This window comes from Lemur catta, chromosome 5 (genome assembly GCF_020740605.2).
Source record: "Lemur catta isolate mLemCat1 chromosome 5, mLemCat1.pri, whole genome shotgun sequence".
Taxonomy (NCBI): domain Eukaryota; kingdom Metazoa; phylum Chordata; class Mammalia; order Primates; family Lemuridae; genus Lemur; species Lemur catta.
This window is the reverse complement of record NC_059132.1, coordinates 44055223-44069502: the sequence shown is the minus strand read 5'-3', so window position 1 is coordinate 44069502 and position 14280 is coordinate 44055223. Positions and strand designations below refer to the sequence as shown.

The window sequence follows — 14280 nt, the reverse complement described above, 5'->3', positions numbered from 1 at the left end:
AATGATAATACATTAAATACACATGATTATGCTGTCTTTGTTACATAGACCACCATGTTAAGAAAAGGCATTTAGCTAATACTGAAAACCAAATTCTTTTAAAAACAATTGAACTTTACCATTGCCAGAGATTTTTTGAAAAGCTGTAGATATACACTTTGGAGATAAAATGATCAAGATTACCTCCTGAAGCTATTTTAACATATTCTAAATGCTAAACCAAAATTTCATGAAATGACTCAGGAGATATGCTTCTAATGATTTCCTCCTAAAGCTACTTTGACAGCCTCTAAGGGCCAAATAAGGATGTGTGGCATTCCCTAATATGGCCTGATGGGAAAAGGCTCAGAGTGAGAACCAGGATCCTTGACTTCTACTCCAGCTAATAAGCTAAGTGAACCAAAGTCAGTATTTATTTAATGTTTTGCAGTTTGCTTATTTATTCTCTTGGGAGAGTCACACCTTCCCAACCTACTTCTATGCACTACAGTGGGTTTTAAAATGCTGTGTGAAATTTCCCTACACTATCTAAACATTTCCAACTAATTATAATATTTCCTTAGCTACTCAGCATTTTTACTACTGTCTGTATTCCTTTGCATACAAAATCAATCTCCCAACTCAAGAGATAGTTGCCATTTTGCATTTCACTGCCTGCATGCACGCCAGTATTATGTTGTCCCCTGCGTTGTCTTTCAAAAGTCCTCACTGTTATAGCTAAAGATTGGACCCACTCTATCTGAGTAACTGATGGCACGGCCCAGCCCAGACAGACACACATCCCAGGTTTCTGCTCTGTCCGTCCTAGAGGAAGCTGACTCTTGAGGAAAAGCCCAAGTGGGTCTGATGGCCCGGAAATCTCCTGGAATTTTCAAAGGAAGTGGCCCCAAGGGAGAGGCTGCCCTGGTGACTGTAGCTGGAGGGCTCAAGGCTTCTGGACAGGTAGACATCTGGGTGTCCCCAGGAGCACAGTTACAGCCTGAAAGCCTCTTGACCTCCCATACGTTGTCACTGTGTTTCAGAGCAGGGGGCTGGTAGGCCTGGCAGGACACTTGGGTGGTGGTGGTAATCACTGTCTGCAGGGCAGGGGCACCTGGTGCGGCAGTCGTGAGGTACCTGCAGGGAAGTTCTGGATTGTAGCAAGGGAGACTGGCCACAGCCTGGACCTGTCCATGGTCAGTCCTCTCCCCAAGGCCAGATATTCCAAGAGCTGGTGTCCAGCCATGTTTACTGGTGAAATCAAAGGTTTTCTCATAGCTGCTGTGTGAACTGACATTATATTGTAGTGCATTCAGATGGACCCAGTCTGTGTCAGTAGGGATACTGGTGGCATCTTTATGAAGAGTGGAATATGGGCTTGAATTTGTATAACCAGGGCCTGCCAATCCATAGCTGCAAGGTGGCCTGGGCAAATAGATTCTTGGGTTTGGAGACTTCTGAAAGGGTAGCATTTTGTCTCCTTGAAAAGTGGCCAGGTCACAGGTAGCTTCCCCAGAGTTTGGGAAGGAAGGGCAAGGCTGTCCTGGAACCAGGAAGCTGGTGTCAGTAATTATATCAAACTCTTCGGGGTTTTCCAAGGGAGGTATGTGGCTGAAATGTCCACTGCTGTCTTGATCTTCTTCTGCCTAAACAGTGATACAAATACAGATACATGATATGTAAATTGCATGCAAACCTTCACCTCTAGCAACAGCCAACCAAGTCAGTGAAAACAAACTTGCCCTTGGAGAGCTGTGTGTTGTGGACGTGGCTCAGGTAGGTGATTTGAACTCCTGGCCCAGGGGTTGCCAAGCTTGGGCTTGCCCAGGCGTGACTACCACACTACTGAGTGAGGAAGGTCCATGATAGCCAGGCAGGATGGTTCTGAGTGGCAGATGGTCCTGTTCTCACCCATACTGTCTTCATAATAGTAGAGACTCAGGAGCCACACACACCTGAGTTCGAATCCTGACTCTGCACCTCACTAATTGAACAAGTTGCTTAACCTCTCTGAGCCTCGGATTCCTCATTTTAAAAATGGGGCTTAATATCTTGTTCATCGTAACCTTTGACTATTGCAACCTTGTCATAGGGTTTCTGTAACCATTAAATGTGTGAAACTCTTCGATCAGTGCCTGGCCCATAGAAAGGGCTTGAAAAACACGTTTCTGTTCTCCTCACAGTAACTCTCTATCTGTTCAGCATGCTTTAGTAGAAAAGCCAAACTGGATCAAGTTGCACAAAGAAATTTTATCTGTTCCTGTGTAGACAACGTAAAGGACCCTCTCAAGGACGTGCTCGCTCGCTGTTGGTGTGCACATATTTCTTTCTTTATTACTGGTGGCCAGTCACCCTTGTATCAGGATGTCAGCACACGTCCTGGCTATATCATTGACTGTACAGCTGTTTGTTTTAAGAACATTGAAACCCTATTCAAATGTTATTTGAATGATCTTTTGTTGGAGTTGTATAATTTTTACATAAAATGAAACCTTTGTAATTAATATGTGGCATTCATACTTCATATAACTATGTGTGTATCTTTTGATGGAAATATGAACAGACCACGGTGCAACATCAGCTCCCCATTACCTCAGGTTCTGGAATTCTCTTTTTCTGGGGTTGGTAAAAGGAGGCCATTTGTCTCTTGATGGTGTTTCTTCTAGCTTCTGTCTCTGATTTGCTCTCTGGTCTTGGGTGATCATGAACTCTCTTGGCCTGCATTAAGGAGATGAATCATAAATTTGTTCCTCTAAAGGAAGCTGGCAATGTTGGCCAAAAATTGAGCATGTCTTTCCCAAGATCCCAAGGATTTTGTTTTGTTTTGTTTTTTCAAAATGATAGAGAAAAGAAAATTCTTGAACAAATAGAACAGCATCAACAATAGATACCTTACAATATTACCTGTAAACCCTTCACCCTATTAAATGAACTACAGCTTGGTTCACTGTCTCTGGACCTGAAAGAGTGCACAGTAGGCGAGCGAACTTCTAGACCCCCAGTAGGTCCCGGGGGAGCTCCCGCACCTGTGTCTGGCCACTGGAGCTGTATTGTGTTTGGTCCAGAGTTCCCAAGTCACATGACAGGTGGTTGGGTGTTCCAGGTCTGATGAAAGTATCCAATCACAAAGTGTGTTCTCACCCAACCTACCTGAAAAAATATCGCATTGCCATCAAGCCGCCAAAAGTTGGTTACAGGGTATTCCACTGTGCCCTCGACAAGGAATCAATTCCAACGCAGAATGACAGCTGGGGCATGATTTCTCTGCAAAGCCCAGAGGGGAGAAACATTAATAACATCCTTGACCCCAAACCCTTCTGAAAGAAGAAAAGGAATATTAGTTGGGAATAAAGAACTCGTGATTCCAAGGTCACCCTCTCCCTGGCACTGTGCTCTCACTCTGTTGTTTCAGCCATGCCTTGTCGCAGATGGCTGGCCACAGTTGCAGGCGGGAGCCCTGGGGAGGGCACAGGCCCCTGCACACACCACCACGCCCAGGCACGACTTCTTTAGGATGTGGCCATGGTGGTTGTTGGTGTTACCCATGGCCCAGCCGCTCAGGTGGCGCTGTGCCTTCCTCTCGTCACTGCTATAGATGAAGCGCACATAGCCATCCGGCCACTCTTGGAAGTGGTCAAAGAAGGCTGGCTCCTAGGAAGGAGGGCAGAAGGAAGGGTGGTCAGTTTTATCAAGCCCCAAACCACACGCATCACGCTTTTAATTTTTTCCAAGCACATTAGAATAAAAACAAGTTATTTTTAAATCCAGCAATGTTATCAAACCCCAAAACTATGCTATCCCAAAAAGCCACTCATGCTGTCAATATGTACCTCTTGATAATCAACTAATGATTAATGTTTATACAGTGATTACCTTCTAAATGCTGTACATGTATTAATTCAGCTAGCCTCTACAACAAATGCAGACAATTATGCCCATTTTACAGAACAGGACGTGGAGGTCAGAGATCTTCATTGATTTGCCGAAGGTCACACAGCTAGCAAGACCTGGCACCTTGACAGTCTAATTCCAGAGGCTGTGCTTCTTACCGCTAGGTTATACCACTTCTTGGTGTGTTTAAATGTTGAAAACATTTTCAAATAAAGTATCAAAATGCCACGAAAAAAAAGTGGTAGGAATGTTCTGTTCACCAAAATGCAATTTAATTTGCAAATATCTTTACTTTAAGCCAGCGCACTTTCCTCTAAAGCTCTTGGCTCTCATATCAGCATGACACCCAGAACAATGTCAGAGAGGCAAGAACAGCTTTCCTCCCTACTCCCAGCTGAGCTCTGCAAGTTTAAAAGGGCACTGTGATGAAAGACCTAACCACCACAGCACACTGTGAGCTCTGGGCTGTTGCTGAGCCTGCCTGGCACTGCATTGCTCCCCAGAGCAACATGGGATTGTCATTCTCCTCCACAAAGAGCCACATGGCTGAAATAATAAGTTATATCTAAAACACTGAGCATTGCCTTAGTATTCATATTTGGTGGTCTTTGCCCACTTTATATATTATACTGCAATAAATGTCTCTTCTATATATAAGTTTAATAGAAAATTGCCCTTTACTGAGCATTTACTATCTACCAGGTACTCTTTAGGGCAGTGGTCTGTCACGTAGGGACCAGTGGGGCAAATCGGTCCTGCTGTTTGTTTTTGTGTAGTCTTAAGCTAAGAGTAGTTATTACATTTTTAAATGGTAGGGGGGGAAATCAAAAGAAGAATTATATGTTGTGACACATGAAACTTATATGGAATTAAAATTTCAGTGTCCATAAAGAAAGTCTGGTTGGAACGCAGCCATGTGCATTCCTCTATGTGTTGTCTAAGGTTGCTTTCATACTGTGATGAACTGAGTATTTGTGATCGAGACAGTAGGGCCTGCAAAAGCACATTACACAGTATCTGTAACCCTCACAACCACCTTGCAAGATGGGCATCCTTACTCTTATTTAGTAGATAAAGAAGGAGAAGTTAAATAGATAGCTTTCCACATTAGCCTGACTGGGATATAAACAGAAGATCTCTAGAGCCAGGTGCCAGCCCAGAAGAGTTTTATCACAATAATAAGCCATTTGTACCTCCTTCCCACTCCTGCCACCCAGGAAAGTTAGATCAAACATTTGCAAAGTCAAAGTATTCTCAATTGGACAATTCAGACTTGCATACATCATTAATATTGCACATTCTAACAGTAATAGGTAAATGGGTGATTTTTCCCCCCAAACCACAGGGATATTGTTGATCAATATCATTATTATTACTATTAGGCATTACTTATCTTTTCTCTGAAATATTATAATTGACCTAAATTGATACATTGACTTAAGTCACAAATAAAATACAAAATGATGTACTATCAACTCTAAGCTTATATCAAATGCAAATATCTTTGTTTTAAAAGTGAACATTTCTACTTAAGGATCTTAGTATCAAACTGACAATTTTCCAGAAGAGAGTATTTCTTTAACGCTCTCTTGTATGGGTGTAGACTAGGCCCCCATCCCTCACAACAGCTGCTGAGATAGTGACCCTGGAGGTGAATGAGTCCACAGAGACTGTATTTTTAAATCAAAACAAGAGCAGAGGATGTCCAGGACTGGGTTTCATTTGTTCTAATGTCGTGTACACACACACACACACACACACACACACTCTGAACCCAACAGTAGACCTGAAAGACAATTTGAGATAGTTATCTGATTCTAGCACCTGATGACAAGTGAAGAGCTCAAGTCTAAGGCAAATTCAAGGACTCTCTCAAGGTCATATAGTTCAGTTAGCCAGAGCAGGGCTATGCTAAGTTTCTCCACTTCTCTATGTCCCAGTGTGCCTGTCTCTCTTGAGGTGTTACACACATACTCTCTGCTTAAAAACCAGACTCCCCCAAAATTCATATTTACATAGAAAGTCTAGAAAATGCTTGAGAGATGAGCCACGACTTGGGTGTGACTCCTTTCTAAAATGTAAGATTATACTTTTTCCTATGAAGATTTATGCAAACAGAAGTCAACAAGGATGAGATACACTTGCTGAACTGTGGTCCACTTTCACAAAAATGATACTGCGTGGCTCTTCAGTACGCAGACATTAAAGCAAACATAAAATACATCTACTACAAATGTATACATCTGAAAAGTGCTGCACAATCTTGCTAATGAACTGCTATTTATTTGAACACCTATCTGGCACGTAACAGATGCTCAACAAATGCCACATCTCATCCCTGTGCCATGACATTGCCAGAAGTCCACATTGTAAATGCTTGGCAATCAACTGCCATTCTCCCCCCTACCTACACCTAGGACTTTAAAGTCACTCCTCAGTTTTGGCCCAAACTAGTCATGACCAAGTGTAACTGCCCAGTTCATTTCCTGGACTTGGCTCTAAACCATTTTGCTCCATGAAAATAAAGCAAAACACAGAAATTCACCCTAAAAGAATGACAATTTCCCTGTCATTACAGAAAAAGTAAACTTTGGGCATGGATCGCCTTATTAGCATTACCATGGAGCAGTCAAAGATACCTGAATAAATTGCTCAAGTCCGGATATTTGTTTTAGATTCTGATCATTAGGTTCAATTCGTAGTGCTATCTCGCAGTTTTGCTGCATGAGAAGCAGTGGGTTTTACCTCTGTTGAGATTTTTCTTCTAACTTTTTCATGAGTTTCAAGTATTGGATAAGTAGAGAGGCACCTGATTTCTACTTTGATTGAAGGCAACTGAAAAGACAAGGCGTCCTGCTCTTCTTGTCCAAATTCTGGGAATGTGGAGCCTGATGGACGTTTCCGCTCCTTTCCATGGGTTTTCAGACAAGCGCAAGGAAATTGCTGAGAGAAGATACATTTCTAAACCCAACTCTGCCTTTTGTAGAGTCCAGAGAAGTTCTCCCTACCTACTGTGGAGGGCCCGCAGAAACTCAGAAACGTGTGTGGTCTGTCCACAGAGTCTCTGCAATAACTTGAATGCCATTCCCCCTTCTTTGGATGGACAGGGTCACCCGCGCCGCACACAATGGGTTTCACTCACGTGGGGCATCTGCGGATCCTTGATGTCCCAGTTGGGCTGCATCCCATAGGAGCACACAGGGTCTGCTTGCTGCAGGGCGTCCGCTGGCATCTGCCCAGCGCTCTTGCTTTCCTCCCAGATTCTGAAAGATAGAAGAAGAAAAGGAGAGTTGCGCCAGATGACTTTAAAAAAAAGAAAAGAAAAGAAAAAAGTGAGGTGTGCACATGAAGAGGGAGAGAGGAGAGGAGAGGGGAGGAATGGGGAAGGGAGGGGAGGAAAGGGGAAAAGAGGAGAGGACAGGAGAGATCTTGAAGCTGGGGACGGTGTTTTTGGACTGGGGCAGAGCCCTGTCCTCGGCTGAGGTGCTGGAAGTCTCCACCCAGACCGCAGCATGGCGTCTGGCGGTGCCAGCTGGTTTATAAAGAACACCTGCCACAGCTCCGCCCGTCTTCTCCTCCCTCGCTAGCGCGCACGCCCACGGCCTGGGGACCGGTCGCCCTCGCCCCGACAGAGCCAGGCCTGCAGGTGGAGGTTAACTGAGCTCTGGAAGCAGAGGAGACTGAAAGCCCAGATGTTAAGGGGGTGGGGCCTGGAATGTCTCACTTAAGCTGAAAACCACATTTTTTGCCTAATTATACCTGGCCCCTGCGACTTCAAAGAGGGCTTATTAGATCGCAACTTTTGAAGGAGGGGCTTTTCAGCAAAGTCCCCTGAGAGCCAACATTCAATTCCTGGACAGCGTGGGGACTGTACGGGGGACCCTCGGCTGTTGGTCGGCGCCGCCCCAGTCTGCACAATCGCGCCGCTGGCCGGGGGCCGCCACCTTCGGGATCCGCTCGCGGCTCTCGCTGGGGCGGGTGTGCGTGGCCGGGAGTCTGTGATCGGCTGTTTGGGACGTCCCACAGGGCGCCCATGTCCCCGCAAGCTCGCGGGCCGAGGCGCACCATTCTGCCCCGGGCTGCGGAGGGCCTGGCCCGCGGGACAAGAGCCCTCGAGAGTGAGCCCGGAGGAGGTGGGGGCAAATGAGCCCGGAGGAGGTGGGATCCCGCGGTAGAAGAGGGAAGGAGAGAAGCCAGCTCTGTGGCTGGCAAAGAAGTGCAGAACCCACACCTCTCTCTCTCTGCTGCCTCCCTCAGCTTCCTGAGCTCTCAGTTGCCACCCCCCTGAACACAACTCTTGTAAAAAAATCTTTATTGATATTGTGGCACTATCACGACATTTTTGTGTTTACCCCATTAGAGTCTTGGGAGGCTTTGGGGGACTAGAGAACCCGGCGTGGGGGTGCTGCACCACGTGGGCTCCCCAGGGCAGGGGAGGAAGCCTACTTCACTTGTGCGTGGGCCTCGCCCAGGGTTACTGTGGCACCTGGAGACACCCAACAAAAGAAATCGATTGAAATGATTTAAGCCGCCCTATGACCACTCCCAGGCCGAATGCTGGTGGGCCAGGGAAGATGGGCTTCCGGAATTTATTCCCTGCGCCCTTGTTTTGCAGCAGGCACGCCTCCATTCGCAGCCCTGGCCAGGGAAGAGGAGCCCCCCCTCCTCGAGGCGGATCACTGTCACCGGAGAAGGAGGATCCGAACTCAAGCCCCTCCAAACCCGGACACCAGCGGCCCTAGACTTTGGCACCAGGGAGCGCGAGCGCGGTGCTCCGACCGGTGCCCCGGGCGACTCTGCCGGGAGTCTCCCATACCAGCGCCTCTTGCAGGATTAGTCCCTTCCTGGCAAAAGCTGGAGAAAACAGGTACGTTTTCAGCCGACCTGTGCGAAACAACATCAGGAAGCCAATGATGCTCCACGCTCCTGGTCTTTACCTCCCCAGTTAAAGGCACGGTCGGGCTTTCTCGGGAAAGCGATCGAGCAGAGTACGTGTCACAGCTGCCTGCCTATGGCTGCGGACCGGAGAACTCGGGGGAAATGCAGGCTACGGGCAGCTGCTCACATTTTCTTCCTCCTCTAGCTTTAAGCTGCGGTCCTTCTCCCAAGCAAAGGCGTCCTAGCAGAAAGAAGAAAGTGATTCCTTCATTCCCAGCTTCTCTCCCCTGAAGTTCTGTTCTCCTGAAGGGTCCTGTTGCTCAGGGTTTCTGATTAAAATCACTCTCAGGTGGTCGCCACTCAGATCTAAGTGGGAAGGAAGAGATGTGCCTGCTCTTCACCCATTAGTTTCGCTCACAGATTTTCATTGAATTGACTGACTGCCAAAGACCCCGGCAACTCCTGTAATTCAGTTTCTTTTCATGCGGTCTTGTCTTCCAAAATTAAATGAAAATCGATTGACCATTTATTTTTAAACAAATCGATATTTCATTCAAAGCGATTAAGATAATTCATCTTTTCAAATGTTCTAAAAATAACTTCAAAATAGTCATTTAAAGTTACCTCTGAGAATGCATAGAAACTAATTTCTGGTCTTACTGCAAGCATAGTTAGAATAGTTCTTGTCTCTGTGCTTTTGGAATGTCCCTAGAGAGACCTGACCATTCAAAAATATAAATAAATATAACTTTTTAAAGTTAAAGGCAAGTCAATTTCTAAATGGATTCTGGCATCCAGAGAAATGCTATAGAGCCTCCACCATATTTAGTTTGAGAAGAATTAGAATATATATTTCAAGTTACCCTAAAATTATGTCTGCGTAAAACCGGTTAGTAAAAGAAGGTAATCAAAGTGAAAATCAAATAAACAAGCCAATAAATGATGTTGCTGTCTATTATATTATTTTTAATTTCTCCTGAAGATTTGAATGCATTGTCACTACAAAGTTTGGAAGGATATATTTTTCTCCAAAAGTCTGAAAATTGATTATGAAGTTTTCTAATATTAGGAAAACTTTATTTTTTAAATATTCTTCTAAATAAATGCATTTAAAGTGTAGCATTTTGGTTATTGCTTTTGTTATCGTTTGATTTTTTTTCCTACCCCAGTATTTGCATTGAGTCACAATACTTTATATTCACAGCTGTCCCTGCCTTGATTACTAATTTAATATTGTAATAGTTCATTAATTCATAAGGAAAGGAACAAGCCTCTGAATTTGCTAGGTTTAGATATTTGCCAGAAAATGGATATGATGAGCTTTGACATACATATTTTGTTTTTCTTCATGATGTATGTCTCAGAACATAGATACTGTTCTGAATGGACTGGAGGTGCGTGCAAGTCCTGGACTTACCAATAGGGATTCTGGTTATAGTATGGTTTGCTTTGATGTAGACAAATATCTTCTGTACACATCGCACCATAAAATACGCATAGGTCTAGTTGTCATGCAATTCGATTTTTATGGAAGGAATGTTTGGATTGAAGCAGCCATTTTGTTTGTTTTTCGAGAAATATCAGTCCAATTTATTTTTGCCCTCTTGTTCACGTTCACCTACCGGACTCAGCCTAGCCATTGGTACACAGACTTGTCAGGTTGAACAAAGTCATCGCAACACAAGGAAACTATAGCTTCTTTGTGTTGCTTTTTTTATTTAACCTCCCCTTCCCAAGGTACTTAAAAAAACAACAAACAAACAAAACATTTTCTTTTGTGATATCAGGAATGTATTCACAATATCGGTCCAAGTCTGGTTACCAGGCGAAAGAGTTCAGCTGCAAAGGGCCAGAAACAGCTCCTCGGGCTGTTTAAGGCAGAGCGAAAACCGCTTGGGCTAAGAGGATAGCTATCGGCTTAGTATTTCCTGTGTAAAGAGTGCTTAAAGGACGTTGGCCACACCCTTTGTGGATTGGCTTTCTCCTGAGCTGTGTGTGCGTGCGCCCACGTGGCCAGACGCGTATGCTAGTTACCTGCCTGTCTTGAGTCTCAAACACAGGATTCTAGTAGATTTCAGGGGCGAGTTCCTCAATTAAGAGTTCCTCCAGAAGACTCAAATCAAAGAGCCCTTTGCGTCCTGGGCTCTCTGCAATGCCTGTGGCTGGCCCGGGTCTCAGGCGGTGGAACCGCGGAGGGACAAGCGAGGCGCAGCGGGGCGGCGCCCCCGGGAGTCGGAGTCGGAGTCGGGGGCGCAGCCTGGGGCCGGCAGCCACGGGACGCAGGCGGTGAGTGACCCCGGCGGGCGGGAGCGCGGGTCGAGCTGGGCTCTCGAGGGCGCCGGCCCCTCGGGCTCAGAGACTGCGTGTTTGCCCAGAGACCGGGCGCGGGGCATAGTCCCAGGGCGTCGGGGCACAAGCCCTTTGGGGACCTATGAGCGCTTGAACCTCCTTAGGTTTGCTCGGAGTTCGCTGGCAGCTTTCATTGAGAAGAAAGTATAGAAACCCTGTGGTTTTTCCTTAATAAAGGGCTCAGAGAAGGGAGAACCGAGAAATCACATTCGGAAAGTAATGACCTAGTTCTGTTCTAGTTGCTCGGGACGTTTTACCAGCGGGGTTTGGAGCCTTCATTTCCCCCTTGCTGGTAGGATGTGCAGGGACCTTAAGCAGCCCCAAGCGCTGGGACTTCAGTTAACCGCGCAACAAGAAACGACCCCTAAGACAGCTGGGGCCTGGGACCCCTAAGACAAATGGGGCCTGGGACCTGCCAGAGCGCTCACATTTCAGCATTTAACTAGTATTCACTGAACACTCTGCTGGTGAAAAAAGTAAGTCTGGATTTGGGTCTTTGAGTTCACCCTATTTTTCATATTTATGAATAATGACGACAATACTGTAAAGTGCGCTGACATTTAAGGTTTTTGGTCAAGTTCACATAGAAGTAAGACCGTTAGCCCAAACTAGATTTTAAAAAATATTTTGTGTGTATTATACTTTTTAATTAAATTTTGGGGATGAAGTGAAGAGTTGTTATTTAATGCAGCATAATGTGTTGTAAAACCGGTATGGTGGACCAGGGGCGTCTCCAGTGTAACAATCCACCACTAAATGCTTTGGACGCTTCTCCTGTGGTTGTTGATGTTTGGTCCTTGAAATTTTAATGTAGAAGTCCCAGGGTAACATCTAAAATTTGTATGTCACAAATATAAAGCTTAAATTCATGGCTCTGCTTAAGACACTTAAAAAAATAAAGCTTATTTGATTTCAATTATAAAAAATATATTCTTATTATAGCAAAAATCGTTCAACAGGAAAAATAATTGAAAGAGGAGGAAAGCAGTCTCATTTGCCCAAATCAACCTCTGATTATATTTTGCTGTATCCCTTCTCCTGTTTTTTGCTGGAGTCTGTAATATTTTTCTTTTCCAATTCAAAAGCAGCACATCATTTTTAAAAACATAGATATGAGATTTTTAAAAATTATCCTATTTCCAATCCCGAAGAGATACCTACTTTTTAAAATTTTCCTTTAGGGTTTTTCTATAATCACAATTGTATTTTCAAAATATGAATCACCTTTATGTACATAAAATTTAGTATCATGAGGGTTTTTAAATTTATAAAAATTATGTTTTCCATGTTTCTTTAACATATTTATGATAAGTGTATATTCAGATTTCTACTGTTTTTCCACTTAACGTTGCACAACTACATGCCAGGGGCAAATATTCATTCTGCCCAGTTTTTTTGTTTCTCTGAAAATGTCCTAAATACTGATAGATGCTTATAAATTCCTATCCAAAAATCCATCACTAAGAAAAAGGGTTGCTTCCTTGCTTCCGGCTCATAATTCTAAAGATTTTTTGAAAGAATAAGTATCCTTAAATAATTTCTTTTGGAAATGTACGGTTTTTTAAAAATTCAGTTTTTCACTCTGATTCATCCCTACATACTTATCTGACTTCTTTCTAGTGTTACCTCCTGGAGTTTTTTTTGCTCAATTTAGTGCACAGTATTTTAAATACCTGTGAACCTACTCCTTTAATTTGAGTGCCTAGATCAGTGTTTCTCAAACCAGCTGTACATTACAAACGTGGGATTTGAATCCATCCAAGGATGCAAAAAAAACCCAAAAAACAAAAAAAAAAACCACTCCAAACAAACAAAGAAAAATCACCTGGAGCTTGTTTAAAACTTTCTACTGCTTGGGTCCCTACTGGGAGAAATTCTGATTTAATTGGTCTGGGGTGGGGCCCTACTTTGTCAGTTAGAGCCAGATGATTCTAATACTCAGCCAGGCTGGGAACTCTCCTGTTCTCTCTAAAATTCATCAGTCTTCTGGCTCCATTTTCCCTTCTCAGGCCTTGGCTAGTTCTTACTGGACAGTCATGGGGCGGCAGATTTGGGCCACACACCACTCTAAGATCAAGGTAAATACAGAGCCCAAAGCATGTCTTCCTCACCATCCCTCTTAACATTGATAACTGCCCTTTACTGAGCATATGTGCCAAGCATGATGCTAAGGACATTACAAACATTATCTCAGTCAATCCTCACTCCAGTCCTTCCGTGTAGGTGTTATAATAACATTTTTAAAGTGAGGAGACTGAGTCTTAGATAGTCTAATGATCCTTTCTGCCCAAACCATCCCACTTTCTGATTTTTCTTGTTGAGGCCCTAGTCATAAAAGCTGCGGCCTTCTGTGCCCTTTTATGCACTAGAGTGGCCCCAGAACTCCCAGAAGCACCGTCTGTGGAATTTGCAGAGTCTTGACTGCCAAGGCCGGAGAAGGCTGGGTGGAGGTAGAAATTAAGCAGAGCATGTCTGCATAGGAATTGAGCAAAGAGGAGAGAGGGCAGTGTCTCTAGAGAAAAGGGGGAAAGACGGTTAACATGAGGGCTGCTGAGAATATTTTCTGAGGCAAGGATAGAAAGTATTTCCCACTAGTTCAGAATTTGTTGGCAAAATTTAGAAATTCTTTTTAGATCCACAGCATAGTATTTATGTGATGTCAGTCTGTGCTATGAGTTAACACCCAATTTTAATTTAGATTTAGCTGCTCCTCCTGCCTCCCTTTTACCTGTACCTTCAATAATCCGGTAATGCAATGGTTTTTTAACTTCTTTTTTGCTTTTATTATTTTTAATTGGCACAAAATAATTGCATATATTTATGGGATACACAGTGATATCAATATATGTATCCAATGTGTAATGATCAAATTAGAGTAATTAGTGTATCCATCACCTCAAACTTTAAGCAATATTTTTTTCGTAGTTTAGAGACAACAGGGTTTTGCTCTGTTGCCCAGGCTGGCCTCCAACTCCTGGGCTCCAGCGATCCTCCTGCCTCAGCCTTCTGAGTACCTGGGACTACAGGCATGCCACTGCACTGGAATTATCACTTCAAACATTTATCATTTTTTGTTCTTGGGAACATCCAAAATCCACTCTTCTAGTTATTTGAAAATATGCAATAAATTATTTTTAACTGTAGTCACCCTACAGTGGTATGGAACACTAACACCTATTCTCC

The 14280-nt window shown here is 44.0% G+C and overlaps 1 protein-coding gene across 1 annotated transcript; it reads right to left on the bottom strand.

The window, feature by feature from the left end:
• Window positions 1-225: 225 nt before the first annotated feature.
• On the bottom strand, window positions 226-7905 carry LOC123638765 (chorion-specific transcription factor GCMb-like). Its single transcript, XM_045552596.1, is given in 7 exon segments — window positions 226-1625; window positions 2572-2697; window positions 3130-3180; window positions 3182-3243; window positions 3522-3630; window positions 7013-7133; window positions 7745-7905. Coding segments are annotated over 7 exon segments (1560 nt in total). The 3' UTR covers window positions 226-695.
• Between the last annotated feature and the right edge of the window lie 6375 nt (window positions 7906-14280).